The 18,776-nt window shown below is 42.7% G+C and overlaps 1 protein-coding gene across 1 annotated transcript in view; it reads left to right on the forward strand.

Annotated features, from left to right (window-relative positions):
- The first annotated feature begins 10,570 nt into the window (after positions 1-10,570).
- LOC122544378 (uncharacterized protein DDB_G0271670-like) overlaps positions 10,571-18,776 on the forward strand; it is a 23,105-nt gene continuing 14,899 nt past the window's right edge. The window contains exon 1 of the mRNA XM_043683622.1: positions 10,571-10,755. Within this exon, the coding sequence (XP_043539557.1) occupies positions 10,698-10,755 (58 nt within the window). The 5' untranslated portion in view covers positions 10,571-10,697. The remainder of the gene's footprint in view (positions 10,756-18,776) is intronic.

Raw genomic sequence — 18,776 nt, forward strand, 5'->3', positions numbered from 1 at the left:
TTGCAGCGCCTACTGTGACAGGGTTGTATGGAGTTGTCCTGAGAGCCGGGCAGCTTGCTACGAACAATGATCTGTTTGAGGTTTGGCAGTTGTTTAAAGGCAAGTAGTGGAGGTGTGGGGAAGGTCTTGGTGAGGTGCTCATCCTCATTGATAATGTGTTTCAGGGCACAAAGAACATGGCGTAAGTTTTCAGCTCCTGGGAAATACTGAACAACGAAGGGTACCCTGTCGGTTGCAGCACGTGTCTGTCTCCTGAGGAGGTCATTACGGTTCCTTGCTGTGGCACGTCGGAACTGGCAGTCGATGCGTTGGGCATCGTACCCCATTCTTGTGAGGGCATCCCTGAGTACTTCCAGGTGTCCGTCACGTTCCTCCTCATCTGAGCAGATCCGGTGTACGCGTAGGGCTTGTCCATAGGGGACGGCTGTTTTAATACACTTTGGGTGGAAACTGGAGAAGTGTAGCATTGTGAGGTTGTCTGTGGGTTTACGGGTAGAGTGAGGTGCTGAGGTGTCCATCCTTGATGGAGACGCATATGTCCAAGAATGAGACAGATAGTCGAGAGTAGTCCATGGTGAGTTTGATGGTGGGATGAAACTTGTTGATGTCACTGTGTAGTTTTATCAGTGACTCCTCACCATGGGTCCAGAGGAAGAAAATGTCGTCAATGTACCTGGTGTATAATGTTGGTTGGAGATCCTGCATAGAGAAGAAATCTTGTTTGAACCTGTGCATAAAAATGTTGGCATATTGGGGTGCAAATTTCGTCCCCATGGCTGTGTCTGGATGAAGAACTGGTTGTCAAAGATGAAGACGTTGTGGTCAAGAATAAAGTGGAAGAGTTGTAAGATGGTGTTTGGAGATTGGCAGTTGTTGGTGTTGAGTACTGAGGCTGTTGCCGCGATGCCATCATTGTGGGGGATGCTGGTGTAGAGTGCGGAAACGTCCATTGTGACGAGGAATGTTCCCGGTTCGACTGGTGCTGGAGTGGGTGCTGAGTTTCTGTAAGAAATCCGTAGTGTCGCGACAGAAGCTGGAGATCTGTGTTCTTTGGTCGGATCAGCTGGTAGTTGCCTGTAGTGTTCCTGGTTGTTCAGTTGTCGGTACACTTCCTTGGAGTAATCTGTTCTATTCTGAATGACAATGGCTCCTCCTTTATCTGCTGGTTTGATGACAATGTTGTGATTGGTTTTAAGAGCCTGGGTGGCATTGTGTTGTGAACGGATGATGTTTTGCTCCACCTTGTGGGTACGGCTGATGAATCTGGCATTTATATATTTCCTGACAGTTTGAGCATCCACGTCAAGCCCAGGGCAGCGGCCCTCCGGTGGGGTCTATGTTGACACCTTCTTTGGTCGTTCCTCTACAGATCCCTGTGATGACTGTTCCAGTTCATCAGTGTACCGACAACTGAACAACCAGGAACACTACAGGCAACTACCAGCTGAAGCGACCAAAGGACACACCCGAGAATTAAACACACTGATCAGAACTTTGGATCCAGTCCTTCAGAGTTCCCTACGCACCCTCATCCCACGTACTTCTCATGTAGGCGACTTCTACTGCCTTCCAAAGGTACACAAAGCCAACACACCAGGACGCCCTCATCAGCCTTAGTTACCTAATCTTCCTGCGCTTGCTCAAAGTTTGATTTATTTTATTCAAATGGACCTTAGAAGGACATGAAGAATCATTCATCAAGCCATATAACAAGACATGAGTAACATTCCAATCAGACTATAGTAAAATACAGCTTTTGGAATTCAGTGTAACTTTGATGTGTAGTGCTTGATAATTAAGAACGACTTAAGGATTGTGCCAAATCAAAAGGTTTCCAGTGGAAAATAAAGACAAAACAAAACAGTGGAAGAAGGAAGATGTTAAGAGATGAAGTTAAATAGAAACTGCCAGAGCAACATTCCAGGCTAGGTCACATGAATATAACATCAGGTGGTCTTTTACTTGGCGTTTGTTAAGGGATGAAAGTTGGTCAAAGTTGCTTTGTTCCACAGTCTTTGAACTTCCAACTGAATCAACAGAATTAATGTATGCTTTGAGCATTCAGTCAAAAGTGACTGACATTATGGCAGCTGGTAGCCTGGAGAACAAACGTTTGTTAAGTGGGGCAAGAGATACTGTTACAAGGCTATGGACTGTTTTTGTTAAGACAGACCTGAATATCAGACAATGGCTTGGCATTGTTGGTATTGGAGGACGTAGTAGTGAAAAGACAGGTGCATGATCCAAGTTAAATCAGAAACGCTAATAGATAAACAAAAATCTTACCCTCATGAACCACCATACACGTATCTCAGCTATAACACTTCAATGAGGAAAGGTCAAAGGGAATGGACCGATGCGCTCTGGGAACTAGAAGATTGAGAGGTGACATAATTGAAACATAGAATATTCTGAGAATGCTTGGAAGGATAGATGCTGAGAACTTGTTTCCCCCATAGCTGGAAAGTTTGAAGTTCTAGGGTATGGTCCCAGGAAAACATGTTGCCATTCTACACTGAGAAGAAATTTCTATTCGGAGGACTTAGGATTTGTTAGCCCGAGAACAGTGTGGATTCTTAGACATTGAATATGTTTGAGACTAAGATGAATACATTTTTGGGCTTGAAGGAAATAAAGGGGCTAGTAAGGAAAATGGATTTGAGACTAAAACACAACGCTAACAGTAAAGCAAATTTATGGTCCCATATGGCCTCTTCCTCTTTGTATCTCATGTACTTAAACATCACACCTCTATTTTATACAGAGATGTGATTGGAGATGAGATAATTGCAGTCATTGAGATGAGAGAGAGATCAATGTTCTCCTGATAAAAAAAATTATTGACGTAGAATGTATAATCTTTATGGCTTTGAACTGAAACTTGAAGATGCACCAATATTTACCATTGTCATTTCTCAAGTTTCAGCAACATAAACAAAGTGGACTTTGACTGAAATAAATTCACAAGGAGTGCAATAATAATAAATTATTTATATGTTCACACGGAATAGTTAGGAAATTTCATATTTTCAGCCTCTTCTGTAACTTGTTGGATCTGATGCAAACTGTATTACACACGTTTCTTCACAGATTTCTTCAAAAGTGGTGGAAAAGCCATTGCCAGGTACAATGTTCCACAGCTCCAAGATGGCACTGGACCCTCATTAGGACAGAATCTGGTTCAGGGACAGCAAACTCACCTTAATAATCACAAACCCCAGTCGATTGATATTAAACTAAAGTAACATTTGCACTTTCAAATGATTACAAGTAATAACACTGGAGGGGAGGTGGTAGTGAAGTAGTATTGTTGTTGGGCTATTAATCCAGAGACCCAGGTAATTCCCAGGATTTATGTTCTAAGACCATCACAGCAGATGATAGCACTTGCATTCAGTTAAAAGAAGAAAATCTATAATTAAAATTAATGATGACCATAAACTCACTGTCAATTTTGTAAAAACCCACCAAGATCACTAATGCTGTTAAGGAAGGAAATCTGCTGTCCAAATCCACAGCAAAGTGTTGACTGAAGTGGCCTATCAAGCTACTGAACTGTATCAAATTATTCCTGAGCCTTAAAAAGGGAATGAGACTGGAAATACCAACTGGCATTGATTAAGTCAATGGAAGAAACAACAGCATATTCAGCTTTGACAACAGAAGACATAGCATTGAGATCATATAGGAACTCATCATACATGTATCATATCCTGAACTTAAATGGTGCATTCAAAATATATTACATACCATTTATCAGCACAAGCCTGAATCGTGTCCAAATCTTTTCCATTTGGTCCTGGAGTGCTTCAATATCTGAGGAGTCGCAAAAGGTACTACACATTGCGTAATCGTCAGTGTACATCCCCACTTCTGACCTGATGACAGAAGAAAGGTCATTGATGAAGCAACTGTAGACGGTTGGGCCTGGGACAGTATCTTATTGTAAATCTCCTCTTAAGGTCCCCAGCAGCACAGATACCAATCTTCAGCCAACTTACTTCACTCCACATACTATCAAGGAACAGCTGGAGTGCTATAAGCCCTTAGCAATAGCACTGAATACTTGTGCTCCAGAACTGGCTACTCAGCTGGCCAAGCTGTTCCAGTGCACCTACAAACGTTGTCAACCTGCCAATGAGGAAAATTGCTCAGGTATGACTGAATCCATGAGGAAAGGACAAACCAAACCTCAAACGCAAGGGCTCACCATCAGTGGTATCAGGTACCACTTTCAATGGAATAACCTGCCCACAGGTACTCAGTTTGGATTCTGCCAGGACCATTCAGCTCCTGGCATTTTTACAGGCTTTGGACCAAAAATGGACAAGGGAACCGAAAATTTTACGGGTAAGGCGAGAGTGATAGCCATTGACATCAAGGCAGCATTTGACTGATTATGGCATTAAGGAGCCTGAGCAAAACTGGATTAATGGATATCAGGGGGAAACCTCTCCACTGGTTGGAACCATAAAAATAGCCTGAAGTGCAACCTCATAGCAACACCACCATTACCAAGTTCTTCTCCATATCTGACATGCAAATATATTGCCGATCTTTGTCATCATTGCACTCAGATTCTGAAATTACCTATTGACCACCATTGCAGAGACATCTCCATCATAGACATGCAGAAGATTAAAGAAAGGAGTTGGACAAGAATTGTAGGACATCAGGGCTCTCAGAGGATTGGATGGCTGGAGGAAATAAAAGGCACAGGAAAAGGTGAGGCCATGAAGGGGTTTCCATTCAGAATGCAAATTATATTTGTATCAAGATCCATAAAAACTTCAGGAAAATGGATTATACCATGCCCATGTTATTTCCCCACATCAACTAGGTCAGATCTTCCTCAGGAGTAATGATGGCTAATTCTATATTGGCCTCTCTGTGGTGCTAAACTTATTTGAATCAAACATCTGCTACTCATGATTATATAAATAAATCCAAGTCAGGATATTCCGAAACCCGAAACGTCGATTCTCCTGCTCCCTGGATGCTGCCTGACCTGCTGTGCTTTTCCAGCAACACATTTTCAGCTTTTGCAAAACAAACCCCATTATTTAAGAAAGGAAGGATAGAGACAATGAGTCCGTTTATTACCCATTGATTACCTAATGTCAGTCGTAGGGAAAGTGATAGAATCTATCACAAAAGATGTGAGAACTGGAGCTTGAGTTGAATGATTTATTGTTGGTTGTATTTAACGAATAAATACAATGAAAAGTGTAACATGTTACAATGCTCTGGTGCCATTTCGATTAACAGCAGAGATTAAGACAAAAGACTGAAATTAAAATATAAGACTTAAATATATGTAAAAACAGAGTTCATCATCCTCCCTTCTTATGCTCCATTTGACATTGAAGGGGTCTCTACAACTGGCTCTGGATCCAGCAATGCCCCCGCATCACAGTCGATTTCAGGAGTACCAATTCAGGTCTACCGCATTGCTGCAGCTGAAGCCCGACATCTCTGATTCTGACGCACTGCAGATGCCTCCTTCTCTGCAAATGTGGCCCTGATGACCATTCCCCTGTTTTGACACCGTCAGCGCCAAAGGCCAACTAACATTTAAATCGCTGATCATCAGGTGCCATGTTTTGCCAGTGGGCTTTACCAGTGTAGCAGCCACCGATGCCATAATCAGGATCTGTGCTTGCCTCACCCGCCAACTTCTCTGCTGCCATTTTATTGGAATTTTCTCCCACAAGTCCATGTTGGGCCCACTCGAGTCTGCACTAGGCTCAGTTGCCACTGTCGATGCTGTCGCCGTGACCAAGCTCTTCGCCGGAGTTAAGTACAAACCAAGTAAATGGGAAAAGAGGAAAGCGAAGGAATCATCAAACCAGTCCAATTTGCAGAATGGGCAGCACCAGTCATACTGATTTTGAAGCTCAATGGTTTGGTTTGCCTTCCTTAAAGAAAAGTACCTACATAACCTGGCATCCATACTGACGCCTTTCCTTCCATTTCTCAAAAAGCACCAGCCTTAGAAACGTTCCCATTGACAAGCACGGGTTTTCAATGAAGTAAAGAAATAGATGTCATCATCTAAGGAGTGAACACACTTTGATCCCAAGAAAGATCTGGTATTGACATGCAATGCCTTGCTGTACTGCATCGGGTTAGTATTAGCTCATGGGTGAAAGTGAGGACTGTAGATGCTGGAGATTAGAATCAAGATTAGAGCGATGCTGGAAATGCACAGCAGGTCAGGCAGCATCAGAGGAGTAGGAAAATCGACATTTCAGGCAGGAGCCCTTCATCAGAAAGGGCACCTGCCCGAGATGTCGATTTTCCTGCTCCTCCGATGCTGCCTGACCTGCTGTGCATTTCCAGCACCACTCTAATATTAGCTCATAGGTGGTCCAATGGAGAGGAACACCCAATAGTGTATGCATCCAGGACTCCGGCTAATGCAGAACGTAAATACATCCCAATAGAAAAAGAAGAAATTGGCAATCACACCATTATGGACAAAAATCTGCGAAAATCACAGTATGCAACTGTCTACTTGGTTTACTTAAAGGGCAGTGCAACCTTTGAAGGCTGGCTTGAAGAAATAGCCTATAGCCTGGCTAGATACCAAGTTGTCACAATTCATATTTGATTACATGATTACCCCCATATGCAACTACAGGGATAGCACTGGCAGAGGGGCTAATAGGTAGAAGACTCCCACCAGTTTGTCTGGACATAGAGTCATAGAAAAGGACAGCACAGAAACTCACCCTTTGGTCCCACTCAACCATGCTGACCAGATATCCTAACCTAATCTAGTCCCATTTGCCAGCACTTGGACCATATCCCTCTAAACCTTCCTATTCATATACCTATCCAGGTGCCTCTTAAATGCTGCAATTGTACCAGCCTCCATCACTTCCTCTGGCAGCTCATTCCATACATGCATCACACTCTGCCTGAAAAACTTGCCACTTAGGTCCCTTTTATATCTTTCTCTTCTCACTCTCGAGCTCTGGAATCCCCCACCCCAGGGAAAAAATTTTAAAAATTAGATTACATTACAGTGTGGAAACAGGCCCTTCGGCCCAACAAGTCCACACCGACCCGCCGAAGCGCAACCCACCCCTACATTTACCCCTTACCTAACACTACGGGCAATTTCGCATGGCCAATTCACCTAACCTGCACATCTTTGGACTGTGGGAGGAAACTGGAGCACCCGGAGGAAACCCACTTATTCAGCTTCTCCCAACAGCTCAAATCCTCCAACCCTGCCAACATCCTTGTAAATCTTTTCTGAGCCCTTTCAAGTTTCACAACATCCTTCCAATAGGAAAGAGACCAGAAATGCACACAATATTCCAAAAGTGGCCTAACCAATGTCCTGTACAGCTGCAACATGACCTCCCAATTCCTATACTCAATGCTCTGACCAATAAAGGAAAACGTACCAATGCCTTCTTCACTATCCTATGTACCTGCGACTCTTACTTTCAAGGAACTATGAACCTGCATTTCAAGGTCTCTTTGTTCAGCAACACACCCTAGGATCTTACCATTAAGTGTATAAGTCCTGCTCTGATTTGCTTTCCCAAAATGCAGCACCTCGCATTTATCTGAATTAAACTCCATCTGCCACTCCTCAGCCCATTGGCCCATCTGGTCCAGATCCTGTTGTAATCTGCGGTAACCCTCTTCAGCTGTTCAATTTTGGTATCATCTGCAAATTCACTAACTATATCTCCTATGTTGACATCCAAGTCATTTATATAAATGACGAAACGTAGTAGACCCAGCACCGATCCTTGTGGCACTCCACTGGTCAGAGGCCTCCAGTCTGAAAAACAACCCTCCACCACCACCCTCTGTCTTCTACCTTTGAGCCAGTTCTGTATGCAAATGGTACTTCTCCCTGTATTCCATGAGGTCTAACTTTGCTCACCAGTTGCCTATGAGGAACCTTATCAAACGCCTTACTGAAGTCCATATGGATCACATCCACCTTTGTTACTTCTTCAAAAAGATTCAATCGCAGTTTGTGAGGCATGAAGTCCCATGCACAAATCAATGTGGACTATCCCTAATCAGTCTTTGCTTTTTCAGATCTTCCACACCTGGTGAAACAGCATCAGGAATTCCAATGCAGGACATGAGACTCTGCCAAGCGAGAGACTCAGTTTGATACAGTGGACGAAGTTTGGTGTAAGAATCACACAAATAGTCCCATATGGGTAAGAGGCATGGTAGGTCTGAGGTCGGGCCCAGTGATGTATAAAGTCCAAGTAGGTGCAATAGTCCTGAACAAGCGTGTGGACTACATGAAAGTAGCTAAATCACAAATGGTATGGGAGCAAACCTTGTCCTGCACCTCAGAACAATTGGAAATGCTGCCTGAACCAGAAGATTCATCCTCTCTATCAAATTTTGGTGGGTTCTCAGAATCAGAGATGAACATGACGATTGTAGCCACCTCGACACCTTTGCTGCTGCAAGTAGAGAGTGAAGTTCTACTGTGCAGTCCTGGCATAAGAGACGACCTCCCACATGTTACACACCACCTGTATCCGAAGCGGAGGCAGACAAACTGGACCAGGTGCTAGAAAAGGGACTGAGCTATGGACACAGGAGGTGGGGAGGTGAAGTGATTGTAATGAGATCAGCAAGCTAAACCTCACAGAATATAAGTTCTCTGATTGGTGCTATTAATCTGATCCAATCAAATAACCCTGGCTAACAAAAGGATTGGTCTGTGGTGCTGTGGAGTCCATGGACCACGTGTATATTGGGTGTGGGTGTTTGCACTCCCTTTTTGATTTTCTTAAAAACCTTCTCTGCTTTTGGTTGCACTTCAGTCCCACGCTCCTGATCTTTGGGCACCTGGTACGGAGGAGGGAGGGCAGGTCTGAAGACCTCCTCGTGGGTCTGCTCCTGGGCCTGGCCAAACTGGCCATCAACAGGTCCAGGCAGCGGGCCGTGGAGGGGGTCGTTAGGGCCGACTGCCTGCCCCTCTTCCGCGGCTACGTTAGAGCCCGGGTGTCCTTGGAGAAGGAGCACGCGGTGTCGACCAACACCCTGGAGTTGTTCAGGGAGAGGTGGGCGCTGCAGGGAGTGGAGTGCATTATTTCCCCCTCCAACTCTATTTTGATTTAGTCCCTGCCCTCCCCTTCACTGTTTGATCACACAGCACTGCCCTTTTGTGAAGGGCAGTGCTTGTCACTGGCCACTGGAGTGTTTTCCTATCTTCCTTGTGGTGAAACTAAATAAAGATTCGAGAACCTTGTGTCTCTCACTGTGTCTCACACCTGCACACGCACACCATGGGTGCTGGGGAAAAATAAGCACTACCGCATTTAGGCGGTAGTGTGGGGTAAAAAGAAAAATAAAAAAGTAGAAAAAAGAAGTGTCACGACTCCTCTGAGAGCCAGAAAAGAAGAAGAGAAGTAAAAAAATAAACGGGACTGTCAGAAACGGTTCAAATAGATTCTCAGCCACAATCTAGAACTACTGACCAGATTTAAAGGGCAGAATGGTCTACTCCTGCTATCTCAGAGTGGTATATAAACATAATGATCATTTGAAATTCTCAAAGATGCTAGGATACTGTAAAGGAAGACAATGTCTTGTGATTGTCAATTTTAGTATAATTCTTTCCTCAAGACACATGACACATGTGAAGCAGTTGTATGCTATTCATATCACTGGATAAATAATACAGAGGCCCCAAGTTAATGTTCCATGGGCTTGTGTTCCAATCCTGCGATAGAGGGTGACATATGTTTTCAATAAAAATCTAGAATAATAATATTTTAACTTAATATTTGACACCACGTCCCAGAAACATGTTTTTTAAAAGGTAATAACAAAGAGGAAGTGATGGCCTAGTGGTACTATCACTGGACTATTCAATCCAAAGCTCAGCTAATGTTCTGGGGAAAACAATGACTGCAGATGCTGGGTCAGTGGTGCTGGAAGAGCACAGCAGTTCAGGCAGCATCAGAGGAGCAGCGAAATTGACGTTTCGGGCAAAAGCCCTTCATCAGGATTTTACTGCTCCTCGGATGCTGCCTGAACTGCTGTGCTCTTCCAGCACCACTAATCCAGAATAATGTTCTGGGGAGCTGGGTTCAAATCCTGCCATGAATAAAAACAAAAAAAAAATCTGGAATTAAGAATCTACTGATAACCATAAAACCATTACTGGTTGTCAGGAAAAGTGCATCTGATGCCCTTGAGGGATGGAAATCTGCTGTCCAGAAGGACAGCAATATGGATGACTGTCATCTGCCCTCTGAAAAGACCCAGCACACTACATGTCCAAGGGCAGCTAAAGATAGGGCCCATGTTCCCACAAGTGAACAAGAAAGAAAACATAACCATTGGCTGAAAAACCGAAGACTTTCACTTTACAAGGTTCGTTCTTTTTTCTCACTGAGATTAGTTGGGGGATGCTATATTCTCAGGGAATGTATGGGCTTGGTCTAATTTACTGTACTTAACTACAGTTACAAAGGTCACTATTGGAAGGTGTAAGCAACATGCACTTCAACTTGCTCTGACACTTCCTTCACTATTGTGCAGTGGATGGTTGATTCGCCTTTTGAATTAGGTTTGCCTTTACCCGGAGACAGCTGAAAAACCTCTGACGTTCTAACTTCAACCATTTTAATTCGTATTTCGTTTTGCTGCTTCCAAGTCTGGTTTCCAATCCAATTTTAAAAAGGAGAAATACAATGTACAACACAAAAGCTGTTGCATACTTGTACTGCCTGGTTTTTGCTACAACTTCAGGTGAGTCGCAATACGATATATATTCCTTGGTAACACTCATTGTGAATTTTGGATTGGTGTTTCCCCAAAATCAAAGGCAGATTTTTATCTGCCTTATACCTGGACTGCACTCAGTTCCTAGGCACCGGTTGGAAGGAATGGGACAGATACAGATTGTGCCTGATGTTTTCAATACAGGCAACATACAAAGCATGGTTTTGAGGCAGAATGACTCTCATAGGGTTGAAAAGCCAGATGTAACAACATGAACTGTGAATTTTCTGAGAAAAGAATCCCAGTTTATAAGAAACAAGTGAATATTGCTTGGAGCTGGTGGAAGCTGTTTATGTTGACTGGTGGCTTTGGAATTCAACCAGTATGGCAATAATATAATGAATTGTTCAAAGATTCTTTGATGGTACCCATCATTGAGGTAGTTATTAAACTAGCAAATTACAACCTCTATTTTCTTTTTAACTTATCCCTTAACTGACAGTCTGTGTGTGAAAGTAATTGTTATGACTAAAGAAGTTTGGGTTTAAATCACAGACATTAATTAGATTATCTTGTTGTTTAGGTTTGCCTAAAGTTACAGTATTAATAGTAAATTGTTAATTTTGGTTTAAGCTAGACATTTGGTTCTGGTATCTGTTATTTTTAAAGTCTGGTTAGGGATAAGAGGGCAATTTTGAGGGTCATCGAATGCTTAAATTCTGCTGTGTTGTGAATCCGATGTTAGCGAGTCTGATTTGGTCTGACTTGTTCTCCCTGTGTCATAACAGTATGGATCACTGCACTTTACTTCAGATGTTCACCTCGCAAAGGCAATAATACCAATACTTCATACTCTTATACAGTCACAGAGCCCTACAGCGCAGAGACAGGCCTTTCGACCCAAACTGGTCCATGCTGACCAAAATGTCCATCTACGCTAACCCCATTTCCTTACACTTGATCCATATCCTTAGAAGCCTTTCCTATTCGAGTATTTGTCCAAATGCTTTATAAATGCTGTTAACATACCCGCCTTAACTACTTGCGCTGGCAGCAGTTTCCATATACATACCACCTTCTGTGTAAAAAAGTTTCCCCTCAGGTTCTCGATTATTCTTTTCCCTCTAAGTTTAAACTGATGCCCTCCAGTCCCAACCATGGCAAAAAAGAGCGGGTGCATTCACTCTTTCTATGCCGCTCATAATCTTATACACTTCTATAAGATCCCCTCTCAGTCAACTACCCTCAAAAGGAAAAGGTCCTAGCCTGTCCAATATATCCCTGTAACTCAGATCTTTGAGTCCTAGCAACACCGTTCTAAATTTCTTCAGCATTCTTCCCAGTTTAATAACATCCTTCCTATAGCAAGGTGACCAAAACTGAACATAATACTCCAAGTGCAGCCTCACTTGTGTCCTGTACAACTGCAACATAGCTTCCCAACCTCTATACTCAGTGCCCTGACTGATGATGATCATTGTGCCAAAAGCCTTCTTCACTGCCCTGTCTACATGTGACTCCACTTTCAGACAACCATGCACCTGGACTCTAAGGTCTCTCTGTTCCACGGCACACCTTAAGACCCAACCATTCACTATGAAACTCCTACCTTAATTTGACTTTCCAAAATGCAAGACCTCACACTTATCTACATCAAACTCCATTGCCATTTCTCGGCCCACTTTCCCAGCTGATCAAGGTCCTGCTGTTGAATATTTGTCTGCACATTCTCTTATTTGTGAAATTTTCAATTGGTCTTGTGCTACCCTACATGCTCCAGTGATTCTTTCTAGAAACATGGACATGTAATCCAACACTAAGGATTTAATTATTTGTTTCAAGGACTTCTCCCTAGTCATAGAGGTGTACAGCATGGAAACAGACCCTACGGCCCAACCCGTCAATGCAGACCAGATATCCCAACCCAATCTAGTCCCAGCTGCCAGCACCCGGCCCATATCCCTCCAAACCCTTCCTATTCATATACCCATCCAAATGCCTCTTAAATGTCGCAATTGTACCAGCCTCCACCACTTCCTCTGGCAGCTCATTCCATACACGTACCACCCTCTGTGTGAAAAGTTGCCCCCTCGGTCTCTTTTATATCCTTCCCCTCTCACCCTGAACCTATGCCCTCTAGTTCTGGACTCCCCGACCCCAGGGAAAAGACTTTGTCTATTTACCCTCTCCATGCGCCTCATAATTTTGTCAACCTCTATAAGGTCACCCCTCAGCCTCCGACACTCCAGGGAAAACAGCCCCAGCCTGTTCAGCCTCTCCCTACAGCTCAAATCCTCCAACCCTGGCAACATCCTTGTAAATCTTTTCTGAACCCTTTCAAGTTTCACAACATCTTTCCGATAGGAAAGAGACCAGAATTCCACACAATATTCCAACAGTAAACTTTAATGGAACTCTAATATCATAGCTATAGATCATTTCAAATGGATTAAAGCCAGTAGATTTATTTGGTGAATCCTGTGTATCAAATAATTTAAAAATAAAACTAATCCTTTTGTTCCAATGCTGTGGATACTTAGGAAAATATGTTTTAATCATTGTTTTGAGAGTCTGCTAATATCCATCTGATGGTCTGGTGAAAAAAATCCAAGTTTGTCCAAACTCTCCTTGTAGCTGATACACTTCAATCCAGGCAACATCCTGGTAAACCTCTTTTGCATTCTGTCCAAGGCCTCCGCACTCGTCCTGTTGTGTGGTGATCACAACTGTGTACAATACTCCAAATGTGACCGAACTAAAGTTGAATCCAGCTGCAACATTACTTACCAACTTCTACACTCAATGCCCTGACTGATTAAGGCAAGCATACTGTACGCCTGCTTTATCACGTTCTCCACTTGTGTTGCCACTTTTCACGAGTTACGGATTTGCTCTGTATCTCAATGCTCCTCAGGAAATCAAACTTTTATTTTTAATTATCCTAATTCTTAAATAGAGTTTAGGCTACTTAATATTTTTTAGCATATTAATGTGACCTTTTGGTGATGAACTTGTTTAGCTGTTGCTCTCGTCACTATACACAATGAAAATTTATCTGGAACCTGATGTTCTAATTGTACCATCTCTTCAGCCACAACTCGATTTTCCATAATTATCAATGAAACTGCATCCTTCAGTCCCATTAAATCATTCCCCAGGAGTAAATCAACTCAGGAGTAAATCAACCATGGTAATTTCGTAACTACTGTGACTACTACTAGTCTAAATGAACATTGTATAATGGAAATGAGATATAATCTCCAAGAATCCCATTTACATTGGCTTTCATTGAACCCTCTGGAGGAAGAACTGTTTCCTTCTCCAGCAAAAGACTTTGAGTAGCCCCTGTATTCCTTACAATAGTTATAAGCTTGGTGTAAACACAGCACTGTTTATCTCCAGCCATTTGTAGTCAGTTACAATTCGATGGTGTGATGATACTGTGGCTTTAAGTGGTATGTTTTGTCTTGGTTTCTTTTTGACAGGGATTGGGGACAGGTGGCAAGCACTGTGTAAGAAGATAAAGAACTTTAAAAAAATCTAATCTTGGCTGTTTCTTTTACATTTGAACAATAGAAGCAGCCTGAATGGGTGTGGCCAAACTGCCACAGTACCAGGATCTTTAATTTAGCTTTGAGAAGTTGTTGCTAGGGTTGCTGTCGGGTTGGAAGGAGTGAATCAGTTGCTACAGTCTCTCTCAGAATGGTCTTTTGATGTTCTTTCATCCTGAACTGGAGAACTACATATGAGTCAATCTGATTTCTGAATTCTCCTTTTGCCAAGGGTGTGTTTATAGGATGTTGCTTTGTTGGACCAATTAATTAGTAACAGTTACTCTAGCAATTGTTCTGTTAAATGTTCCAATTGAGTTAAGTTATTCCTTCTTTCTTTTGTTGTATTTCAATTATAGTCGATGAATAAAGTGTGTTTTGCTTTAAATCCGGTAGTTTGACCAATCAAATTGTATTTGGAATGCAACACCTTATCTTTACCTTTAAAATATGAAAAAGTTATGATCTTGACTGTCTTCTGAATAGTTTGAGGGGGTTTTGTCTGGTCCATAACGAATTGAGGGCTCTTGATGGGATCAAAATTTATGATTCCAAGTTGGGTTCAAGATTATTGGACTCAAAGGTAGCGAGTGGTAAATGCTGGTGTCTTTTATTTCAGGTGTTGAATTGGGTTGGTTTAATCTGGGTGTCCCTTGTGTAATAATGGCTCTTTCAGTCACTAAAAGATTCCTGGGGGGTGGAAGAAGTCACTTCGGAAGCTTTAGAGAAAGTGAGCAAGATAAAACTTTAAAAATTGGCAAACAAACTGAACGTGGAGTTGCCTGTACCTGTAAGAAAAGGGAAAGTGCTGTGGCAGTCATGTAGAATTTGCAGTTGCCTGGAATGCCAATGGAATCTTCGGAAAACACTACATTTCAATTGAAAATGAAGCCGCTTGAACATGAGAAGGAAGTTTGAATTATGATTGAAAGCGGAGGAAAAGCAGAGAGAGACAATAGCTCTCGCAGAGGAAATTGAAAAGGAAAGGATAGCCTTAGCAGAAGGGAGAAAGAGAGAGAGAAGAAAAGTAGAAAGAGAGAATGTTTGAACTTCAGACATTGGTAATTAAAGAAGAAAGTTGAGTTAAAAGGGCAGAGGTGAAGGTAAAAGGTAGACTTAGTGAGAAGAACAGTGATGACAAACAAACCCATCATAGCCAAAGGCCTGGTAAGGATCTGTTTAAATATGTCCAAACATTGCCTTAGTTGACGAGAAAGCTAAAAAGCTGCACTAGAATGTATAACCTGGTCAGGGGTTAGTTGAGAAGGAACTGCCAGATGTCTTTAAACAATTTACTTGCAAGGGTAAGGTTTACCAATGTACGTCAGGAGGAGGGTAAAGAAATCAAAATTTTGAGAGATATGGGAGCAAGTCAATCTTTGATGGTGAGACATTAGAAGATACGTAATTCAAAAGGAGCAATGCCAGAAAAGGTGGTAATATGTGGAATTCATGGTAAGAAGAGCAGCGTTCCATCATATAAAGTGAGGTTGGAGAGTCTGGTGAAAAGTGGTGAAGTGGTAGTAGAAGTAATAGAGAAATTCTCGGTTCCAGGATTACAACTGATCCTTGGTAATGATATAGCTGGATCACAGGTGAGAGTGAGGCCTACTGTGGTTGAAAAGCTAGTGGAAAATCAAGCAACTGAGGTATCACAGGAAATCATATTACAGGAAGAGATTTTTCCCGACTATTTGGTTAGAAGGTCACAAAGCCTAATGTTAAAGCAGGAAAAAATACAAAGAATAAAGGTAAGGAAGTTGAAGTTCATTTGTCAGAGAGTCCATTCATCGGTCAAAAGACGGCAGGGAAGAAGCTGTTCTTGAACCTGCTGGTGCGTGTGTTTAAGCTTCTGCATCTTCTGCCATATGGAAGAGGTTGTAGGAGAGCATTACTGGGATGGGACTTTGATGATATTGGCAGTCTTTCTGTGGCAATGTATAAATGGTGTCCACAGAAGGAAGTTTGGCTTCCATGATGGTCTGGGCTCCGCTCACAATCTTCTGTAGTTTCTTACGTTCCTGGGCAGAGCAGTTGTCATACCCAGGCTGGTATGCAGCTGGACAGTACACTTTCTATTGTGCATCTGAAAAGGTTGTGGAGGGTCCTCATGGACATGCCAAATTCCCTGAGCCGCCTGAGGAAGTAGAGGCATTGTTGTGCCTTATTGACTGTCTCATCTACGTGGGACGTTCAGGGTAGGTTGTCGGTCATCAGCACTCCTGGGAACTTGGCGCTCTCCACCCTTTCAACCTGCATTCCGTCGATGTAGATGAGGGCATGTTCTCCTCCTTTCTTTCTGAAGTTCTTTAGTTTTGCTGACATCGAGAGAGAGGCTGTTATCATTGCACCACATCGCCAAGCCCTCTATCTCCTTTCTGTATTCTGATTCATCGTTGTTGTTATAAAGGGGAGGTTGATCCCACCACCCCCTCCCCGCTGCCCCAAAGGGGATCGTCTCATCCTATAATCTGTTAAAAGAAGTGCGAGAAGGAATGCAATCCATTTTTCTTTCAGCAACTTCTAGTAGTAAAATAAGACAAATTTCTTACACTCACTTTAACATCAACACGTAACAAGTTATTTATCTAACTCTTAACAGTGTACAAATAAACTGAACTATTAACAAACAGAATGAATCCTTTCTAACTACTAACTATTTCCAAATACAGCCAGGTTCTCATGGTATACTGTTCCATACAAGTCTCACTTACACAAAATCAAATAGAATTTAGTCTCTCAAAAATTACAGCTAGGTTACATCTTCCAGAATGTTCTGTGCCTTCTTCCGTCAGATCCTCCTCCAGGAATGCCTCCTCAGATTCTTCTATCGGGAGCGCCTTCTCCCGTCATTTCTTTGATGTTGGTACTGTTATTATTAAGATGATACTTTCCTTAATACAAAGATGAATGTAAGAGCCAATTTCTCTCTATCTCTCCCTCTTGAGAGAGACAGAGAGAGAGAGCTGAGAGCTGCTAACTCAGGCAGGATGGCAGTTAGCTCTGCCAATTGTTCAACTTCCCCTTTTCTTTTATACCCATGATGACCTATCAGTACGTTTATAATCAGATTGGTCCTATGTTGACAAAACTATCAGATTTAAATTTAATAACTTTTTTGGTAGCTATGGGCCTGATTTAAATTGACTGGCTAAATTTAAAACCTATTGTCTTGATAAAACTGCTGCTTGGCCTTTCGAAACAAATGCTTCAATTCGAACGCCCTGAATACTAGCAAACCCAGGCTGCTGCCAGAGAAGGATCACTAGGTGGGTTCTAGAATTGAGGAGGGTGGCTTCTGAGGAGAGACTGAGTAGGCTGGGATTGCATTCAATTTAGAAGAATGGGGGGGGGGTTGGGGGGATCTTATAGAAATATATAAAATTATGAAGTGAATCGATAATTTAGAAGCACAGGCTCAAAATTAGGGGGAGCAGATTTCAGACTGAATTGAGAAGGAACTCCATCACCCAGAGCAGTGTGAATCTCTGGTATTCCCTGCCCAGTGGATAATTTAGAAGCATAGGCTCAAAATTAGGGGGAGCAGATTTCAGACTGAATTGAGAAGGAACTCCATCACCCAGAGCATTGTGAATCTCTGGTATTCCCTGCCCAGTGAAGTAGTTGAGCTTCCTCCGTAAATGCTTCTAAAGCTCAGACAGGTAATTTTTTGTACTGTAAAGTAATTAAAGGTTATAGTAAAAGGGCAGGTAAGTGAAGCTGAGGCCATGAAAAGATCAGCCATGACCTTATTGAATAGCAGAGCAGGCTGGAAGGGCCAGATACCCTATTCCTGCTCCTATTTCTTATGACATTCATTTTAACACTAAGCACAGGAAAAAACACCATCTATTAAAGGGACCAGGTAATGCTTTCCCCATTTTACAATTTTACACACACTAACTTCCCAACATTCTGTATTCTGACTCATTTTGGGAGTTAAGGAAAACTCAAGCCAACATACAAAAACAGTTTTATTGGCCTGGACTGCATAAGGACGTGGTTGAATTTTGCCGGATATACATTTCATACATGTCAGGTAACTGGAAAACCTTAGGCAGTGATAAAACCAGAAACCTTAATACTTATTTCCGCATTTGAGGAACCATTTACCAGGGTCTTAATTGATTGCGTAAGACCCCTACCTGAAACAAAAAATGGGAATCAATAATAGTTAGACTGAGAAACTTATCAGATGAAAAATCAGTCCTCAGCAGAGGCCTCACCTTCATTCCCCTACGCTCTCGGATCAACAAGTTCAACACGCGGCGTGACATTGAACAATTCTTCCGCTGCCTTCGCCTCCGCGCCTACTTCTTCAACCAAGATTCTCGCCCACCCTCTGATGACCCCTTCTCCCACCTCCAACACACCCCATCCACCTGGACACCCCGTGCTGGCCTCTTACCCGCCCTCGATCTCTTCATAGCCAACTGCCGCCGCGACATTAACCGCCTCAACTCCTCCCCCCCTCTCACCCACTCCAACCTCACCCCC

Source organism: Chiloscyllium plagiosum, chromosome 48 (genome assembly GCF_004010195.1).
Source record: "Chiloscyllium plagiosum isolate BGI_BamShark_2017 chromosome 48, ASM401019v2, whole genome shotgun sequence".
NCBI classification, from domain to species: Eukaryota; Metazoa; Chordata; class Chondrichthyes; order Orectolobiformes; family Hemiscylliidae; genus Chiloscyllium; species Chiloscyllium plagiosum.